At 46.4% G+C, this 21651-nt stretch overlaps 1 protein-coding gene across 4 annotated transcripts in view; it reads left to right on the top strand.

Moving 5' to 3' along the window:
- The first annotated feature begins 4383 nt into the window (after window positions 1-4383).
- tgo (Aryl hydrocarbon receptor nuclear translocator homolog tgo) overlaps window positions 4384-21651 on the top strand; it is a 43920-nt gene continuing 26652 nt past the window's right edge. The window contains exons 1-7 of one of the 4 annotated variants that reach the window (XM_055065585.2): window positions 4385-4866; window positions 6625-6724; window positions 7005-7056; window positions 7142-7622; window positions 7704-7851; window positions 10043-10228; window positions 13827-14001. In XM_055065585.2, the coding sequence (XP_054921560.1) occupies window positions 7173-7622; window positions 7704-7851; window positions 10043-10228; window positions 13827-14001 (959 nt within the window). In that variant the 5' untranslated portion in view covers window positions 4385-4866; window positions 6625-6724; window positions 7005-7056; window positions 7142-7172. Of the gene's footprint in view, window positions 4867-4908; window positions 5864-6624; window positions 6725-7004; window positions 7057-7141; window positions 7623-7703; window positions 7852-10042; window positions 10229-13826; window positions 14002-21651 lie in introns of those variants that run through there. The other 3 variants (XM_055065586.2, XM_050169694.3, XM_055065587.2) reach the window with 3 other exon arrangements.

The raw sequence follows: 21651 nt of genomic DNA on the forward strand, positions 1-21651 counted from the left end.
AGAATGCAGAGTAATTAGTACTGGTTCTTTGATTGCGGTCGGACCTCGGGCGCAGAAAACGGTTTTAGGTATCCATTATATACGCTAATTTTTGGCCCGTAAGCCGTGTGAAATTTTTTGTCCAGTCCATGCTTAACAAAAAAAAAAAACGAAAAAAAAAGCGGCAGCGCAGTAGTTATATAATTAGTGGCCACATAGTGGATATGGCGTTGCACTGCTGAACTGGAGTTCACGGATCCAAACCAGGTCGCGGAATGCGACGGGAACTAAATGGGAAAAAACGCTCGTGTACTTTTGTTTAGGTGCACGTTAAAAAACTCCAGATGGTCAGAACAGAACAGGGTGCCTCATTACCATATCGCCAGATGTAAAACGCCAGAATTTGTTTAATGAAGAAAAAAGGTAGCTGCCTCCTTCGTTTTTTTTTTTTTCTAGGGGCGGTGCAAACGAAATTATTACTGAGTCTGATTTCTGAGAAAAACAGCTTACGCTTACCTTATCTTTCATACCTAAATGTAATGCCGTTCCCAATTGTACGTCCGCTAAACTAAGCAGCTTCTCTATTATAAACGGCTGCTTTCAGTTATCCGGTGCATTATCATAAGGACAATAATGAAGCAATTAAAGAAATGGCATGCCTCACATACACGTAGAGATATTTGTAGATCTGCTGTGCTCGTTGAAGAAGATAAGTGTGGTACCACACTGGACACCCAGTGTTAATGCGTTGCAAACATGGTGAGACTGTAAAAAAAAGGTTTTTGTTGCCTGAACCAGGTTTGCAGATTTACAGGCTGCCCCAAAACGGGCCGTTTATATTCAATGACAGCTAGGAATTTGTTAAGCAGAGTCGATTCGCACCCGTGCGTTAATTCTCTCAGAAACTGGTGCGCCTTTGTGCAACAGCCACGGCTCTCCAGCTGCACAATCATTCGGAACATTGACCCTCAACCTTCGAGACTTCAAAAGTGCTGTTATGCGTTACATTCGAACGGAAACGGATATTCGATAATTTTTAATTGTGAATTCCGAAGTCGAATACGATCGAAATAGCAAATACCATTCGATTAGACTATACATTTCTACTTCATTTTGCCTGCTTGCACGCTGAAGGAGATCGCCAGACAAGCCATGGAGATTACATTGGTAAAGATATCCCGGTTTTCCCAATTCAGTCTGAATACACAGGCGATATCTTTTCCCTAACACTGTTGTTCATATTAACGTACAATAATTGCCTTGACTCATTTTCTCGTAAAGCCGATTGGTTCACATGGGGCTGGTGCAGCGTTTAAAACAAACACGCCTACACTGGTCGGGAGTTCTTACTTTTTCAATCAGTGCATTTAGAATTTTTGATAATTTTTCTCTTACATATTGGCCTCGAGCTCCACCACTGTAAAAGCTGGCGCCACCGTCGGCGTGACGTGCTATTAGGGATCACGTGGACATAGCGGCCGCGTCGGCTGCTTCGGGAGCGCCGAAGCGAGCTGAAAACGAGAGTTTAAATTCCCTTGTACGTTGCGGTCCTCATTTAGTGGCGAGATTTTCCCGCTTCGAGTGTCTCCTTTACAACGCTGGAAAGCACTACAATAGGTAGTGGCTGCCTTTGAAGGCGCGCAACATGGTAGGCTACTGCTCGGTTCCGCAGTGCCGCACGTGCGCAACGGAGCCCGGTGTCAGCCTTATTCACACGTAGCCGCAGGACAAGAAGCTGCGTGAAGCTTGGCTAGCGAAACATAAATCCGGCAAACAGTAATCGGCTACAACTCGGGTATGCAGCAAGCACAGACGCGAGGAAGATTTCTGCTACGGCGCCAGGTCTGCGATGTTCGGAAAACGCGCACTGAGACGGTCGCCGGAGTCCGCTGCCCGACTAATGTCATCACGGTTTGGTCTATGAACTTCTCGATGCTATAGATACTGGCAAGTTCACTGGAGTTGAAAGGGAGCGGTAAGAAGCACATTAAAAAAAGCATGGCATATGGTCATGTTTGTGTTATGAATTCTGTGCACTGGATTACAAAAAAGAAGCAGCGGGAAATCGCACGCTGAAAACACCAATAAGCATACAGTGCGACGCAACTCGAGAAATAATATTGAAACGTCCAAGGATTTAGAAGAAAAAGAAAGATTGAATCGTCGCGACCGCACATCATAGTCCCCGTAGACGTCGAAGTCTCTACAATGAAATTATTTTTGAACAGCTCTGATAGCGCCCACGCAACAATGGTTGCTTATACTGTCAAATGCTCATATTATGCGGCCTAAAGCTCATGCCACGGTGCGAAAGCGCGCACGCGGCGAAAGCGAAACAGTGCGCGGACAACAAGCATGAGGACGCGCAGTCGGTCGCTGCGAATCTTTGCGATCGCTGCATTGATGCTTCATTCTATTACGCTCCATTTAGTTATACAAACACTATGAGAACATACATCACATTGTTTGCTCTCAGCGTTTACCCACCTTTCACGCTAGAAAGCCGGTTCGGAAGTCTCCATCGCGGCGACCGCGCGCAGTGGCGTTCACTGTACGTATTCAGTAAAGAGATAGCGTCTGTAAACGAGTCTGCGATTTCAGTTTGCCCAAGATTATTATTTAGACAGTAAAAAACTTCTCTCGTTTCGAAAGTACTTACAGAAATGTTCGGGAGAGCTCGCGCGTGGTGTTTTCAGTGAGCGCTGACAGCAAAACCTATGAGGAGCGCGCCGCGTGATCCCTCATACTATGCCAGCGAGGCGCTTCCGATAGATGGCGACTCCGTAACTCCTCGCCGCCAATATGTCGCGGATATATATGTCTATATACCCTTATATATCCTTATATACCCTTATATATGTCTATATACCCTATATATATATTGGTCATCTACATCTCTTCGTGCCACGCAGTTAATGCACCTGGTTTATTTCAGTATAATATTATTTTCTTTGATCATTGCCCCTCATCAATATTCAACCAACAAGAAGCGCGCGTACAATGACACGATATCAATCAAATTTTCTTATGTAGCTTCATGTTGCAGATAGGCGGTTTCTGTGGCAAAAATTACGCGTTACATTTAGAAAACTATATGTTAAAAATAGCAGTTCACCTCGCTAAAACTACAAATAGTACCGACCAACAAGAGTCGCGGGCGCACCAAAGCAAGCTTTGGTGCGCCCGCGAAAGAAAGAGAGCTTTCTGAGAGAGAAACTGGGCGCTCGCCAGCAGACGCCGCACTTGACAACAACAGCAAAATTGAAGACATTATGTTGTATAACCCATGCGTCAAATATGTATACGCATCAAAGAGGTGTCATTATAAATTCGCAGTAAAAAAAGCACCCTTTTATATTTTGTACGCGCGCAATCGGTCTCAGCTCCTGCAGCGAAATTACCTTGAATCTTCCGAGAAACGCGGAAGCGCGTCTCCGCCCCAATCCAATTCGCTCGCAGCGCCCTCGCAAAATTTTTCTACACGCGGCCCCTCAGCGGGAAAGCCTGGTGTTAACAGCGCAAGACGTAGAAGGGACACGAGACGAGAAGACGACATCACCAGCGCCGACTTTCAACAACGTTTATTTGAAAGAAACACGGCTTCTTATACATTTGCCCACACGTGTCACAGACATGTCATTGCACATAATGCGAAACACGCACTTCTGCGCACCCAAGAAAATGATTGCACGTGTAAAAGCTCAAGTTCTTTTTTTTTTTCTTTAACACGCCGTCCTTGTTGCTCACACACACACACACAAAAAATATAAATAAATAAAGAACTCGAGCTTTTACTTGAGTGCGCAGAAGCGCGTGTTTTACATGATGTGCAATGACGTGTCTATAACACGTGTGGGCAAATGTATAAGAAGCCGTGTTTCTTTCTAAAACGTTGTTGAAAGTCAGCGCTTGTGGTGTCGTCATCTCGTCTCGTGTAGAGTTACTGTATACTTTGGTAGCATATACAGTAATTCTACAGTAAGCTGCTACTCTAGCAGGGAAGCGCCGTTCGGCCCACTCGACCATACTATAGAATGAAGAACCAACTTGATTATACCTTCACGGAGCGTTCGCTTGCCAAGGATGGCTGCGTGACGTAATACTCTCTCTCTCAACTTTTTCCTTCCTCCATAACACTGAATGATTCTGATGCGTGCAGCACCACTCCGCAGGGGTAACAAGCTGTATTTCAGAACGGATAACTAACAATACTGTTTGACGCATGGCATATCGAGCCGCAGAATGAGACTTAAAACTACGGTGTTGCGTTCTTGAATTTTTTGTGCGAAAACCGATCACAATTTCACAAAGCCAAACGACAATCCATGGTGTCGAGCACGACTGAAGTTGACGCTGCTCTGACATGGCAAGTTTAGAGGAACTCTTCCAAGGGGTACTCGTTGGGGACCTCTGGTGAGGAACGCACCCTGGCCTGCTGGGCCAGCCAGCCCGTGCACCAACCGAGCCAGCAATCTCCCCTAGCACCGCTGGCTGTCCCGTGCCCTGTGGGGATCGCGGTGTATTCATGTGGCGTTGTGTGCGCGAGTGGCGGCCATTTTTGTGAGTTGACACTCGTCGTAGGAGCGATCCCTCGTTGAGTGTAAAGTGTACAGCGTGTGCGAAAAAGCTGGCGGCTAGTCTCTACGTACCTGTTCTTAAACGGGCCCCGTGCGCGCATTACTGCGTGCTTGGGGTATCGGAGAGAGCGGAGCGTCACTGGCGGCTTCGCGAAGCCTCGCCGTCGTCGTCGTCGTTCTCGAGCGCTGTGCCGCAGGAACGCATGGTTGAGCTTTCGCCGCGGGTCCGTGCGGAGCGCGTGGCGGCGGTCCCCGGGGCCGGTGGACGCGCCTGGACGCGTTAGTCCCATGGCAGCGGCAGCAAACCCAGGTGAGCTAATTGAACATTACGGATGCTCGATCGGCGCTTCCCGAGGCTTCGCAAGTGTGACGCGTTCATCTCGGAAGCTGCTCCGTGTTTGGTTGCCCGATCCGTGCGTACTGCAGGGTAGTTGCCTAGCGGACGCTGATCGGTAGCAAAAACGCACAGTTGCAGTTCGGAGTGATGATCTAAACTTCTTTTAAAACCGTGATGTTGACGCTGCGTGTACAAGCTTTGGCGAGTAAGGTCATCGAGGGAGCAGGGATGTTGGTTTGAGTCTTTAATCGGCTTGAATGACAGTTTAAAGACACTTCTCTGGAATACAGATTATTTAAGTTCTTGCAAAAAAGAATGACATTTTTCTGTGTTTCTGGCGGCAGGTAACGTAATAGTTCGAGCTTAATTGCCTGCAAGTAAAGCAGAGGCTCAGTGAAGACTGTACTTGAGCAGTTTGCTGCGTTCGTAATCCCTGCTTACTAATCCGGTAAATGAGAGCTACTACTACCGTCGGTAATACTGGCGTCCTCGGAAAATCACAACATTTAGAACCGCGATGCTTAGAAGACAGCGCCTTGAATATAGTCTAGGTCAGACAACCGAAATGAAAAGGATTAAACTGTAAGTGGGGCAGCCAGAAATGTTCATATTTGGTGCTCCTTATCAGCGAAGACATTCATGATTCAGTGGCTGTTGACAATTTATTATGCGAGGGATCTCAGCTGTAGCCGATAGTTGGTACTAACGCGTTCTGTTGCACCATCCGTCCGCTTCGTCTGACAGTGAACTATATTTTTGACTGCCATGTTATCGTGGTGACGATTGGATGCACCAGTGATCGGAAGGACCTTGGAAGTAATGTATCATAATGCTAAAGTGTGACGAGTTGTGGCCGCGAAAACCTAAACAATACTAGTCACCGCTGTCAGTGCATGCTCACTTGTCAGCTTGTGAGATACACGAACTTATAACCCGGAGCTTGAAACACCCCGGCCACCTACAGATCAAGGTAATTATGAAGATGCTATCACTCGTGTGTTTTGTTTTGGTAGAGTACTAGATGATGGCTGTATGACTTAAATATTAATTCTTTGACGATCGTGTTAAGCTTGTGTTAATTCAAACTCATGAGCATAAACTTGTATCGGAATTATCAGAGGCCAGAAAAACCAGAAAATTAATTTATATGTGAGTGAGAAAATTTCATTTAGCATGTGTTTTATGCATTTTAATTTTTATTAATGTAATCCAGCTTATTCTAGCTTATATGTATAAGGCTGTGGCTTGAAGTGCCTCTCATCCTTGAATGTGTAAAATCACATCTGACTTTTCTGTTTGAAAGCCATCTCTTTCGTTAATTGAATTTCCTTATGTTTACATATATTTGTTCTTGGTTATTGTACATTAATGATGGCACCCAGAAGCTTATGTCACATATATAGAGAACTATTGGGCCAAGCAGTGGAAGCAGAATTGTGTCTTCTACTACGTAAACAGTGTAGCACTTAAAAACGATAGTGTTGAGGTCTGTGGACCCCCTGACCGATGAGTATCTGCATAGTTATCGGAATACTGTATTTAAGGAGTCAGTCGATGATGGATAAAACTGTAATTCGACCAAAACTTCCGGTCCCAAAAGTGCCAAATTAATGGGAGTCAGCTGTGTAACCTGTCCTTCTCAAGCATTGCCAACAAGTTCATTCTTGTGTGAGGATACAAAATTGGTTAATAAGGCTGCTGAACACCATATTTACAGTTTTTCATTGGCAGTTAATCTGATGCCACCACCGATGAAAACTGGAGGATATCACCAGCTGATCAACCAGCTGATCTTCATTGACAGGGTGGCTTCAACTGGCCTGCAAAAAAGGTTGGAAGTACCAGCACAGTGCCGGCTGCCATGCTAGCAGTTAGTACTACTATGCTGTTTTTTGTAGCAGGAAACATTGAGCTTTCGCTTATTGCTGATAGACCAGATGGCTGCTGCTGTAAGTATGCGTGTGGAACATTACAAGATGCCAGTAAAGAGTTTTCCTGAACTTTTTACTGTAAACAATTTTGTGAGACCTTGTACTGCTTCTATTAAAATTGTGTTGCTAGTACTTGCTCTGCATATTTATGAAGGCTAAATGTTGTACATTTGCTCACAGTTGCAGACGGCAGCAAGGTGCTCAAGAAACGGAAGGCCAGTTGCTACAAGGAGTGAGTTGAGAGCACCATAGTTGCATCTGCTAATAGAAATGTGGGCAAATTCTGGCAACTGGTTTTGTGTCATGGCTGTATGCAGCGCTGCCGATGAGGAGGGCAAGTTTGGCCGCATGGACGAGGACGCCCTGGAGAAGGAGCGGTACGAGGCATGGCCTGCTACGGCCGATGCGCTGGCGGCACCGCGGCCAGGTGATGGCGGTGAGCTGCTCGAGTCGCTCTCTGCCAAAAAGGAGAACCATAGTGAGATTGAGCGGCGGCGGCGCAACAAGATGACAGCCTACATCACGGAGCTCTCGGACATGGTGCCCACGTGCAGTGCGCTGGCGCGCAAGCCCGACAAGCTGACCATCCTGCGCATGGCGGTAGCCCACATGAAATCCCTCCGTGGAACTGGCAACACAAGCAGCGACGGCACCTACAAGCCTTCCTTCCTCACTGACCAGGAGCTCAAGCACCTCATATTGGAGGCAGCTGATGGCTTCCTCTTTGTGATCTCCTGTGACACGGGGCGAGTCATCTATGTCTCCGACTCGGTCGGCCCCGTGCTCAACCAGTCCCAGGTGGGTGCCACGCCTACCACAGAGTGGAGTGGAATTTCTCATCAGGCCTGAAAGTGTGTTCTTCCCCCCTTTTTCATGCAGTCTGAGTGGTTCAATGCGTGCCTGTACGACCTGATCCATCCAGAGGATGTCGAGAAGGTACGCGAACAGCTTTCTACCCAGGAGGCCTCCAGCTCGGGGCGCATCCTTGACCTGAAGACTGGAACTGTCAAGAAGGAAGGTCATCAGTGTGAGTCCCTGTGTATGCTGCTTTGGACTGAAGGAAACAGCTTCAGCTTAAAGGGCCCCCCACCAGGCCCCATAGCAAATTTTGGCTATACGCTGGAAGTTGCGCATCCACTTCAAAGTGTTCTGCCGCAAAAGTTTTTCAAATTGGCTCATTAATAGCCGAGATAAATATATTTCAGTATCGTGAACCCACGATTTCAGGAGGCGAGCTTCACTGCCAAGCAAGACACTCTCACCACTCGCCCCCGCAACCTCCACAAGTGAAATTCCTTCCCTGCATTCTCCCATACCGGACCTCGAGGATCGCGTGATGCATATGTCACGAGCCCCGGCCTTCATCTTTTTTTCTTGTTTTCTTTTCTTTTTTCTTTTTTTGTATTGCAGCACTGTGCACTTCCGCTGGCGACATTGCGCTCGAGCTGTAGTGATTGTCTCGTTTCATGTAGTGCACAATTTTGCACGCTGTGCACAAGGGCATCTGACTAGCAGTATAATTTAGTGCTACACGAATACTGAGGCAGAACAAGTGGATCGATCACGCTCTGGAACACGGTAGAAAACGGCATAGTTTCGGTACCTGCGCACATGGCTGCACGACCGTCGGAACAAGCAAACGAAGCGGAAGTACCCCCCCCCCCCCATCTCTCTTGCTTCGGTCCGGAGTAAAACAAAAAACATGCAGACATTCCATTTATGTGTTTTATTATTTCTCTAAACTTTAATTTGTCAATTCAAGCAACAGATCACACAAATAGCAGATGTTGCCTGGAATAATTCTCAAAGTCACGTGTCACCATGAACGACGTCACAGTGTGGACAAGAGTACGTAGGCGCAGGGACACGAGTACGTCACCGTCCGGCTTGGAGCGTGGTCGCCGCAAGGGAAAGGGAAACAGCATTTGGCGCATAGCAATGCAATCCTTTGCAAACACGATTGTTAGCGCTCATTGTATGCTCTGCGCTTGTCAGCTCGAAATGGCCATACCTGGTGAGGGGCCCTTTAAGTTTGTAGGCGAAAAATAAGTTTACTCAAATTTGTACTCTAATTTTCATGCTCTAAACATTCAATATTCAGCTGTAATCATCAACGGTGCCCCCTTCATGTGCAGAGAGCTCGAAAGTGCGCAGCCAAACTAGCCTAAACGCCCGCATTCCATTGCTTCACCACGGCCGTGCGATGTACACTCCGGTGGAAAAGGAAGAATACACAACCAATCAGCTCCCGGAAGTCGGAGGGAGATTGATCATCGCGACGCCTAGTGAGCATGCGAGGCGCTCCTGCTATTTCCGGCGGCGATTTTCGTCGGGCTAAGTTTTTCTGATCGGACCGGGTAACTGGGTGGAGGCAAATTTTTGGACGCCGAGGGGCGAGTGTTCACTGCTGGCCGAATTTCATCGCTTGGACGCTGGTTTTCCATTCCATGTACTCCGGGCTTAAGAGGTGCACTTCCTCAGGCAGGCTTTTCAGCAAAAGTTGTTTGTCTTACAAGCACACATATTGCTTTGAAACCTGGAACAGTGGTGCAGTGCTTTCGAGCTTATGTAATCAGATGCTGTTGTGGAACAGTGGCATTTCATGTTGACTTTGGCAATTGACAATATCTTCATCTAGCAGTATATATGGAAATTGTGCCTGAGGTGACATTAATATATTGTTATTATTGTTACAATGAAAGCAGACACAAAAGGAAAACATAGTCACAATATAGTATTTACACGGCGATCAAACGCTGAACAGTACGGTCAAGAGCGCATGCCCGGCCAAAAGTGCCTTCTTCCTCAACACTGCTCCAGATTAATAGTACTGTGACATGATCTCCAGCTGCTGAAGCACCGTTGTGGTGCTTGCTATGGGGTGGGTGAGTGGCAAAGTAGGCAGTAGACGTGAACAGTGTCTGTAGGAAGTGAAATAGAGGGAGAGTAAGACTCGATCGGACCAATCTCATAAGTGATGTCTATTTCGCGTATTAAGACATGGTAGGGTCTGGAGTACCGGGGAAGCAATTTTTCAGACAGTCCAATGCGCCGAGCCGGAGTCCATAGAAGAACAAGGGCACCTGGGGTAAGGGTAGCATTGTGATGATGGGAGTCATAGCGGTGCCACAATATATTAATAATTTCTCTGGCTCTGCTCACTGTGCTGCAACAATATATCACTGAGCTGGTATTGAGTAGGTTTTTCATGTTTGCAGCGTCGATGCGGCTATGTATGGGTTCCCGGCGGGGGTTCATCTGCCGCATGAAGCTGGGGAATGTGCAGCCTGACGTGCAGGGCCTGCAGAGGCTGCGCCAGCGCAATGCCTTGGGCCCGTCGCCTGACGGTGCCGCCTACGCTGTCGTCCACTGCACTGGTTACATTAAAAACTGGCCTCCATCAGGTGAGTGCTGTTGATGATATGTGCTTTATGATAGTAGTTGCAGTGCCAACAGCAAGGGGCACGGGCATAGTGTTGGGTGTAAGCTGATTCAAGCTATTATAAATTATCTAAACACATTCAAAATCTAGTGGGTAGACAAGTACAAAAATGTGTTCTCTAGGAGAGAGCTCATCTAGTAAATTCAGTATAGTGCAAACATTACTTGATTGCTGTGTGTATTTTCGGAATAAAGTAGAACCTCATTCATATGTCATTGAAAAAAAAAAAAAAGCGAAGAGACTTACTAAACAAGAAAGTGTACGATTCGAAGTCATTGAAAAATTTGACAGACTCAACTGTAGTTGACTTTTACATAATGCGAAGCGTTGCGTGAATCGTTGTAGCATAAGACGCCAATGCACATCTGTGAAACAGATAGGCGAAGATGCTTATCACAATAGGGTTGGCAGTGACAGCTGTGAATGGCGACGACCCGTGCGATTTGCTGGTCAGGAAACAAACGAAATCGAACTGGTGGGTGACACTGAAATATGATGCTGCCAAAGTGAAACATGACGGTCACTTCGCACCGCCTGCAGCAGGGAACGGCAGTGCATTAGGAACAAGCAGTACGCTTCCAATTTCCAGTGCGTATGCCACACATGCGTGCGCTGTGAAATTGATAGCAGAAGATGCATATCGCAATAGGATTGGCGGCTATAGCTGTGAATGGGGGTGACGTGTGACGACTCGTGGAATTTGCTGGTACCAGAAGAGGAATGCGTGCGTGCTCGCACTTTCGCGTGACACAGGCGGGCGAATAATGCGAGGAAGCAGTTCTGGCGACTGCCTACTGCTCTCGATTACTTGTGCCTTGTGCCTTTTTTGTTTACATGGAATCTAGCGCTCGAAAAATGTATCATACGATTGCAATTTGGCAATGTACGGAATGTTGGTGCTGAAGATCATGTCTTCCGGGAGCATATCAACCGACAAAAAAGAAGTGTAACTATATGGGGTCATATTTTGTGTTCTCGATCGTGAATGTTGGCACTGGGAAATCGTATTAAACAGGATCATATCACTGAGGGCCTACTGTACCATATTTACTCGCATAATGATCACACTTTCTTGTAAAAAAAATTTATGCGAATTCAGGGGTGCAATCATTACGCGGGTTAAATTTCCCGCGAGAAGAAAAAAATTTTTTTCATCCCACGTTTGCTGCGGGATGACAATAGGTCAACAAATAGGCAGCTGCCGCTGTGTGTAGTGCGGGACAACAAAAGAAACATGACGGCCGGCGGAGCAAGCCGAATGCGCCGAACATGATTTTTTTCCTTCTTGTGAGTACATTACGTGCATTGAAACAGTTTCTTCGGTATCAGTAATGAATAATATAGTTAATATTGGCAAGTTTGCAGCAATAACGTAGCCATGTCCACTTTGAGAGGACAGAAACTGATCGGCGCACTTAGCTTTCAGTGACATAGAAACACATGGCCGGCATGCTGCGGAAACTGTGGCATCTGTCCTCACTACTATCCTAATACGGCACGTTTCTGCTAAGGGTGGGCGAATATCTTAGGTGTGTTACAGGCGTCAGCGTATGAATAGGGTACACTTCTAACCTATCAGCGTAAACGTTGCTACTATCGTTGCCGCTCACGATTTGCCGCCCACGATTTGCCACCAACAAACGTTGCCGCCCACAAGTGCAGATAAGAAGAATCGAAAGGCACCTTTTTGTTGTTGTTGACCACAACCATTATAAAGCCTACACATAATAAAGGCAAGTTTGGTTGTACCTCTTTTTGTCATGGAAGTGATGAAAGTAATGAAATCGGGCATCTACTTAAGAATGTTTGGTGCGTGCAGACCGCTTGGTTTCTCTTGAGTTGTTTGCGTAGCATTCGACAGATTGTAAGCGCGATCACTATTAGCTAGACTTCGCACACGACATATCGCTGCGGCAAGTTCGGGGTGCGATCATTGCACGGGAAATAAAAAAAATCGCATTTCGACAAAATTCAGGGGTGCGATCTTTATGTGAGTAAATACGGTATTTGTTTTTAGCACTGGGCATGCCCTCAGTTATATCTAGCTTCAAGTTGGTGGCTTCAGGATGTAAAATTGCTCATTTGGTACAGGTTCAAGTTGTTGCCGACGCATTGCAGTTAGCTGCGGTTTGGAGAAATGTAATATATAATACAGTAGTCGGTGAACTGGTTCAGAATGTTGAGCTGTATTTCAAATGGTTTGATGCACTGGTTGACGCATTTGACCCGAACATTCTGATTTTATTTCTTACATACTTGGGTTATTCATCCAAGACTATCTCAGTCTAATAAAACACCAAAGCAGAGAGTGGTGTATCAGAGACTGCTGCGAGGAGTGGTGTGCAGGAATATTTCTTGAAGGCCCTTAAATTGATGGGTAGCTTCAGATGTAAATGGAAAACCCACATAAGAATCGTGAGATGGTGTTTTCCTGTAGGACGTGCCAATTGTCCGGATGCCTCAAGCCTGTTTGTCTGGCTGTAAGGGATGAGGAACGGAAGACAGCATAGTGAAATGTAAATTCACATAGCAAAAGCAAGTATATACATAAGGCCAAGCATGAATTATTTAAGAAAGCTAAGATGCGAATGATCCAGATGGGATGACAAGCACCAATAGATTATGGCGCATACTCTACAAGGTGTTCTTTCGAAATGCATGTGTATAACCGAAAGTTATTTCACACAGAAATGTTTAAATGGAAGTCTATGCCAACATTAAAGAATCCTATCCGGGGTTATGGGACTTTGTGCTGGTTTCAGGTACGTGCCAACTTTATCTTTCATAACTGCAAAGGAGCACACTTTTGTTGTTTGAGACATACAGCTGTCTCAGGGGCTGCAGCAAAAGGCAATATTCTTGCCTGACAAAGGCTGCAGCACCCAAAGCATGTTGACACTATGAAGCAAACAACAGCACAACAAGTGCTACAATTTTCGAAATATGATAACATATAAAAAACGATTAACAATTCGAATCTCGATCAGAACATGTTAAAAAGGAAAACAAAACAGTAACATTGCAGTACATAAGGAAGTTATACAATAAAGCAGCGAAGAAAATACGTTTTAACAGATTTCTTGAACCTCAAGCTTGATTTCGTGGTTTGTAATTGTTCCAGAATTGTGGGATTATTGTTTAGTAAGGTTGATATTTGAAAGTGTAATGCCTGTTTCCCGTAGTTCGTGCGAGTAAGCGGTATAGGGATTGGGTCATGTCTGAGATTATACGGAGTTTCTTTGGTGGCGAAGGTCTGATTAAACTGTATGTGATCACCACACCACAATGTGTTCCATAGTGTTCTGCTCGTGTGGAAGCATCATGTTGGTTAGTGTATTGTGCACACTTGTGCGTTCAGCATTATCGGAGGGTAGAAACGAAGCGCTTTTTAAGTTTGTAGCCAAGCTAACAGTTGGCCATACAATTATTCATTAGCTCTGCTCACATTCACATGAGTTTCTGCTATTGTGTGTCACACCTTGAAATGTTGCTGGCACTTGTGATAACTCCACATTACTACTTGTTTGTAAAATGTAGATTAATTAACTGTTACTGTGCAGGAGTCCAAGTGGAACCCGGTGATCAGGATGGGGGCAGCCATTGTTGCCTGGTGGCCATTGGTAGACTGCAGGTGACCAGTGCTCCGAATCCCAGTGATCTCGTGGGGTCAAACTCAAATGCAGAGTTCATCTCTCGTCATTCTTTGGATGGAAAGTTCACTTTTGTCGACCCCAGGTCAGGAGCCATTTACAGCTGTCATGGACTTCTTGTAGAGTCATTGCCATTTTGAAGCCGTGCCAAAACCAGGCAGACACAACTTCCGTTAATTAGACCTTGTCGAGACCAACAAAATTGATTGACTTATCTGGCAGATGAAATTAAACAAGTTGCACAAAAAATTGCCAAAACACAGCTGATTCATTCAACAATATTTGCCTGATTCTAACACGCCTCGAATTAAACATGCACCCGTTTTCTATGCAAGTACAAAACTAACATAGAGATGACACCAAAGCTCCTAAACAAAGTAGAAATCCAATGTGCTCATGATTTTTATTTAAAAAGAAAAATGGGCAAGGATCTAATGTTTTAAACAATGGCACCCACTTTTCTAAAGTCAGCTTCGCCGCAATACAACCGTGTTCTGCAGTAAACCATACGAATGCCGTGAACACGATTTGTCATATCATAAGCCAACAAACACTGACACCAAGGACAACATAGGGGAAATTACTTGTGCTTAATTAATGGAAATTAAAGTGGATGAAAAAACAACTTGCCGCAGGTGGGAACCGAACCCACAACCTTCGCATTTCGCGTGCGATGCTATACCAATTGAGCTGCCGCGGCGCCGTTTCCCCATCCACTTTCTTGAGTATTTATGTGTCCAAGTAGAACCCTGGGAGTGTTAGCCAACGCCACCACTCACAGACTATGGCGGCGGACGTGGAACATCCTTTTTGCCGCAGGCGTCACGAGAACGTGATCTTTTTGGGCAGAGGCAATTGGTCAATAAACCCACACAAGCTACCTGAGGGCATCAATGATGCCGGATTCGAGACCCTCGTTATGTAATAAACGAGAAGAAAGGGGGTTAACCGAGGGGCCCGATATTTATTAGTCATATTTTTTTTGTTTTTTATTCGTTTGCACTGCGCAGGCAATGTACGGCCCAATTTTCTTAAGAAATAAAAGGTGCACATTATAATGGGTAAATACTGTATTCAATTAGGCATATAGAGCTAACATTATTGCTTGGAAAAATCTTCCTGGGGCAGGCCGAAAATAAGCATTTTCAGCAGGATATTGATGTGTGTTCAATGTATTGATCTGTGCTCAACGCTTTGACTTGACATGCTGCCACTAAAGAGGCCACTATTGTGCTCACCATTGGGTTCGCACGCGTGAATGCTGACTGGTCAAGTTCAAATTACCCAGCAAAGGCCAATTTTAGAATCTAAATTCGCAGACGATTGCGTAATCTATCGTAATATCTCTTCTTCAGCTGATCATCTTGCTCTCCAACAGGACCCGGATCTCGTAAATAATTGGTGCTCACGTTGGCAAATGTCTCTTAATAGTGATAAATGTAAACTAATGACCTTCATCCGTAAAAAATCAGCTTCAGCATCTATACTTTCAATAACTGCCACGTAGTACGCACAACGTCTTACAAGTACCTTGGCATGCATATTTCACCCAAACTTTCTTGGACAACTCACATAGATAAAATCACAGCACAGGCATTGCGCACCCTCGGGTACCTTAAACGAAACCTTCACGATGCTCCTACTTCGACCAAATCACTAGCGTACCTAACATTTGTCCATCCTCAACTTGAATACGCATCATCAATTTGGTCACCTCATCAAACCTATCTTATCAACGCTCTTTAACGTGTTCAAAATCGTGCCACGCATTTTATCGCGAAAGACTACAGCTGTAATTCCGGCGTTACTAATATTAAATCTTCTCTGCCTTATCCTCCTTAGAATCACGCAGAAACATTGCTATAATCTGCTTATTTCATAAAATAACAAACCGTCAGCACCAAACCGCCCTTCCTCTCTCCCAACAGTTACAAATGTCTCGCCATTTGCACAAATGCTCCCTCAAATGTATCTATGGCACACAAACATCTTCAATTCATCAGCGTTACCACTAGCAATCGAACTACAGTCTCCCTGATAATGTTGTCCGCATTCATGACCCTGTTTCATCATGAAGTAACTGGTATTCTTTCGTGACTAGTTGCTTTCATAAATTTTTTTCTAAATTATGTACAGTTGAACCCACTTATAACAATATTCAAGTGTCACAAAAATTTAATTGTTATAACCGGGTTACGTGAAAAAACTCAAAATAGGGGAATGGCAGAGCTGATCTGAAAAACTATAATGGCGGGTAGGCCAGTGCCCCTCCCCACCACCTTCCTCCATCCGGCTGCCGATTGTGTTCACTCGTTTAACTGCTTCCTGGGCGCTCTGATCTTGTGTAACGAGCCGCGGCTGTCAGCGTTAAAAAGTGGCACTGCTACAACAACTGCGAAAAGCTGACCCAGGTGGCAAGCGATATGCAAACACCGCTGAGGCATCGCTTTGGTGGCCCCAAAAGGAGCATTTTAAAAATTGTGAGAAGGCTGCCACAGCAGCCTGTCAGCTTGAGAAATCCAGAAAGAAACGCTGAGGAGAGATCGCCACAAGCATCTCGCGACATACTTCTCACTGGATTGCATGAGAAAAGCCTTTGTCCGTCAGCTTTGCATGCGAAGCTTGCCGGCACCCAAGTGCTCCACGTAGTGCAGCAGAAGCTTCCTCACAAGAACGAAGCCCCGGAGGAACTGAATCATCTGCCGGACCTCCTGCGAGGACAACGTTAAGGCAGCCTGCCCTACCGCGGCATCGCTGCCGTCGCCGCCTCGCTATCTGAGGCAAGCACGTTTGCGACGATCGTCTCATCGGTTAGAAGCACTTAGTTTCCAAATCTATATCCGTGCGCTTTCTTTTCACCGGCAACGTCATTCATTGCCGATGATTAGTGAGTGCATCGGCCATCTCCCGTTTCGGCCGCGAGTCAAGCGAGGCTGAGAAACCGCGTGGCCAGGAACGAGTTCGATGTAACCAAGAAAGACGAACGTGAGCGATTACGCTGTTTGCAGAACGGTAATGAATGAGGAGCCAGCGAGCAACATACGAGCAATCTGCGAGCAATCTGCTTGCATCGCAGTTGGCGTGGTCCATTCGTGTTTCGGAGGGTGGGGCGGCGTAGACCTATGGGAACAGTCCATTTGTGTTCGGAGAGGTGGAAGGGCGATGGGAGAGAGCCGCACGGAAATGGCTGGAAAATGAGGGCGCAGCAGCTGTTGCAGCAGCGGCCCGAATTTCTCGTTTTCATTTGTTGTTTTCAAGGATTTCGCATTTCACTACCTTTCGGCTCGGACACCCAGCAGCCAGACTTCGTTATAACCGATAATGCGGCAGCGGGGCATTGTAGTAAGTGGCTTACTTCATCATGGAAAACAAACAAAAGTTGACGGTGCAGCAGCTTCTCATTGTTATAACCTATATACAGTCGCCGACCATTTATTTGGACCTCACGAGGACTGCGGAAATGTCCGAATAAACAGGTGTCCGAAAAAGCAGATTAAGAAGGAAAAAAAGAAATCCTTTATTTCCATGCACTTATTCGGGCTCGGCAGTAGGCTTGAAGAAATCGTGAATGCGGCGTTGCACGCTGTTCCTTTTACGAGCAATCAGATAAGCCTGAATCTCGGAGAGGGTCATACGGTCACTATACGCGGCTGAATGCACAGTCGTTGCTTGTACATGCTCCGCATGCGATAGCAGCGTAGCACATGGTGCGTCATCTTCCAACTCGGAGTCGTCGTCCGGCGGCGCAGCAGAAACCTGACGAATGATTTCGCCATCGTCGAGTTCTGCGCATGTCAGTACAGCAGTGTCAGCACCTGTGAAACTGTCAAATGAGACGGTGTCCGGAATCGCAATGCAACCACTGCGCAGGTCTCGGCAGAACATTTTCGGCGTCAGTCAGGAGCACATCGGAAGGCGACAAATCCTAGGCCTCCCGGCACTTGCTTGCCGGCATTCCCCAGCGCAGTCTGCGTGGGCACTGTCGGCGCCATTAGACACTTGACGCGATGTTTCCGTATGCCGCGTTGGATCACTGGAACCTCGATACAGCACACAAAGCAAACACCGCCATGTCAACACCAGTCGCACAAACAAAAAACTTGGCCTACTCGCAGCGTCGTGCGCGAAGAAACAAATCAGCTGCTGGATTGTCTTGAGATGGCTTACTAAGCTGAAACCGGAACTGCTGTAGAGCCACTCTATCGAACCAGGCAGAAATGGTGGTGATGAGCGTGGATTTGCAGTAGTGCCACTTCGTGGGGCAGCAAGGAGGCTCCGTTCAAAACAAAAATGGCGTTCAGCAAGTCGAACCGTGCACCTGCATGCATCGGTCAGAGTCGGTGCATGGTGCTCTCGATCGAGTTGGCTCAAGGAGTGTCCGAAAAATCGGACGAGAGGTTGCAAGGTGTCCGAACTTTCGGCAGTTGTTATACATTATGGTCTATGGGGAGAATGGCGATGCCGCAAAGCAGACTGAATAATCGAACATGTCCGAATTTTTGGAGTCCGGAAAATCAGTCGGCAACTGTATTGTTAAAACCGGTATTGTTTAAGTGGGTTCGACTGTACTCACTTTTCACTAACTTATGTATTTGGCAATGTCAAGAGATGTACCCTTAAATTACTTTTGTAAAATTCTACTGTGTTAAATGATGTACCCTTACATTGTGTATGTCGCCATTCATTCCGATAGTGTATATTACGTTCTGCTAACTATTATGTAACGTCACCTCGTCTTATGTACGTTAGTGTTTGTTCATTACAATAGTCATTACAGTCACCGACTGATTTTTTGGACTCCGAAAATTCGGACATGCTCGATTATTCGGTCTGCTTCGCGGCACCGCCATTCTCCCCATAGACCATAATGTATAACAACTGCCGAAAGTTCAGACACCTTGCAATCTCTCGTCTGATTTTTCGGACATTCCTTGCGCCAACTCGATCGAGAGCACCATGCACAGACTCTGACCGGTGCATGGTTCGACTTGCTGAACGCCATTTTTGTTTTGGACGGAGCCTCCTTGCTGCCTCACAAAGTGGCGCTACTGCAAATCCCCACTCATCCTCATCGTTTCTGCCTGGTCGTGGCTACAGCAGTTCCGGTCAGCTCAGTAAGCCATGTCAAGACAATCCAGCAGCTGATTTGTTTGTTTATTCGTGCACGATGCTGCAAGTAGGCCACGTTTGCTTTGTGTACTGTGTCGAGGTTGCGGTGATGCAACGCGGCATATGGAAAACATCACGTCAAGTGTCTAATGGCACTGACAGTGCCCACGCAGACTACGCTGGGGAATGCCAGCAAGCGGGTGCCGGGAGGCCTAGGATTTGTCGCCTTCGGATGTGCACCCTACTGACGCCGAAAGTGTTCTGCCAAGACCTGTGCAGTGGTTCCGGACACAGTCTCATTTGACAGTTTCACAGGTGCTCACACTGCTGTACAGTGAAACCTCGTTAAACCGTAGTTGGCCGGAGCTCGGGAAAGGTACGTACTAAACGGTCGTACTGTTTAACCGAATAGCATGAGATCGCCCACTTACCTGTCGAAAACAGAACTCAGAGAGAGTGCGATGAAAGGGGAAAAAACATGCAGTATTTATTCACTTCGCGCGACAAAAGGGTTTTTTTCGTTTGATGCCGTGGCGGCCTAGCACGACGACGACAGCGGCCTCAAACTTACTGAAGCTACGTGCCAGCTTTTCAGCCAGCCCCCTCTTCTCGGCAAACACTCGCATGGCAGATTCTTCGTTGGCGTTACGTATTCACCGTGCACGTGCGCAATAGTGCTGCAGAAGTCCCGGGGGCGCCTTTTTCATTGCCGGGTGCCGGAGTTTGGAATAATTTTCATTTGGAATAGAGTTACGTTATCGCACGCCTATTGTCGTCGCTACGATTGCATTCATGAGGCTGACGTAACGCGCAGCTTATGATACTGTCGGGCCTGAATCGCCCGTGCTATCGCTTTCCGTGTCGTCCTCGTCACTGTCGCTAGTCGACACTTCGGCAACAACACAGGCAACGATGGCGAAAAGTCGAACCTCGTAGCCGACATATCTTCGCGGTCGCAGCAGCGCTGCCGAGTAACTTCTTCGCATTCCAAATGCCACACACTGTAGTCAACAGCAGATCCCTGTTGCGTGTCAGTGCCGACTTCTTCGTGTCGCGTTCGATAGCACGGACGATGTCTAAGTTTTCTTCTATGCTGAGCACCCGGCGTCTTTTTTATCCAAGCTTCGGAACGACGCGAGTCCTTGCTTGCACGACGCCATAACGCTCTCTGGCACCGCGTCGAAATGATGTTGATGTTGATGTGGCTTCACGCTCAAATGCACAGGGCGCTTGGAGGCCGTTGTTCCGATCTCTGAGGCGTGTTGTTCTGCCGGGCCGCCCGATGGAGACGGCGCAGCGCCGTGTTTGCGCGACGAAAAGTTGAAACGCTACGTTTTAACCAATGCGTACACAATAAGCTGGTACGGTTTATGCGGATACAAAACACATTACGTTCAATGGCCGCTGAGTCGGGGATTTGACTTTACTACTTTTAAAACGAAACTACTGTTTAAGCGGGTACGGTTTAACGAGGTTTTACTGTACTGACATGCGCAGAACTCTATGACGGCGATATCATTCGCCAGGTTTCTGCTGCACCGCCGGACGATGACTTCGAGTCGGAAGGTGACGCACGAAGTGCTACGGTGCTGTCGCATGTGGAGCGTGCACAAGCAGTGACTGTGCTTTCAGCCGCCTATAGTGACCGTACGACCCTCTCCGAGATTCAGGCTTATCTGATTGCGCGTAAACGGAACAGCATGCAACGGCGCATTCACGATTTCTCCAAGCCTACTGCCAAACCTGAATAAGTGCGTGGAAATAAAAGATTTCTTTTTTTTCTTAATCTGCTTTTTTGGACACCTGTTTATCTGGATATTTCCGCAGTCCCCGTGAGGTACAATAAACGGTCGGCGACTGTATATCCTTCCAATCCTTGTAATGCTTCTACTTATGAAGATATGAATTGTGTAATCCCCCCCCTCACACAATACTCCTGCTGGAGCCTGTGAGGTTTTTTGAGTAAATGAAAATAAGTGAATAAACAATGGAAGTTTGGGCCCATAGAAACACATGGATGCCAGGCGGCATCTTCGGTCGGGATCAAATGGTTAAAGAATATCTAATGGAAGTCTGCTGTACTTTATTGGTTTGCGCTTGAAAAGGGTTCTATGCCATGCGTTTGTTCACGTTCCTCATGCAAAGCTGCCTGGCTCATATGTGCATGCTGGTTACTGATCTGGCCCACTTGGAAGCTTGGCTTTAATCTGCCTTGAGTGAGTTCATGATAAGTGGTGGAAAATCATTATCTCATGCACAGTTAGTGAAAATGTTCTGCTTATTTTTGAAAAGCTTGTGCTGTGAGCAAGGTGTTACATCATAGGACCCCATCAATATTCTGAGCCATCACTATTCAACTGTGATTGTGTCAAACTTTCTTAACTCTCTTTTTTTTTTAAGCATGTATGGCTCGGCTGTACTTTCATAGTATTATTAGTTTTTCATCAGTGCACAGGGCTTAATGAACAACCTCTGACATCAGCCATTCTCCGTAAGATTTGGTGGCTTGTTCATGGAAAGTAAGCTTCAGCTGTTTAACATGTAGAGCAACGTAGTATAAATGTTTCAAATGTTTGTTGTGCAGTTGAGTGATCCCCTTCAAGACAAATAGTTTATCCCTCCTCAA

The sequence above is a fragment of the Dermacentor andersoni genome, chromosome 3, assembly GCF_023375885.2.
Source record: "Dermacentor andersoni chromosome 3, qqDerAnde1_hic_scaffold, whole genome shotgun sequence".
NCBI lineage: Eukaryota > Metazoa > Arthropoda > Arachnida > Ixodida > Ixodidae > Dermacentor > Dermacentor andersoni.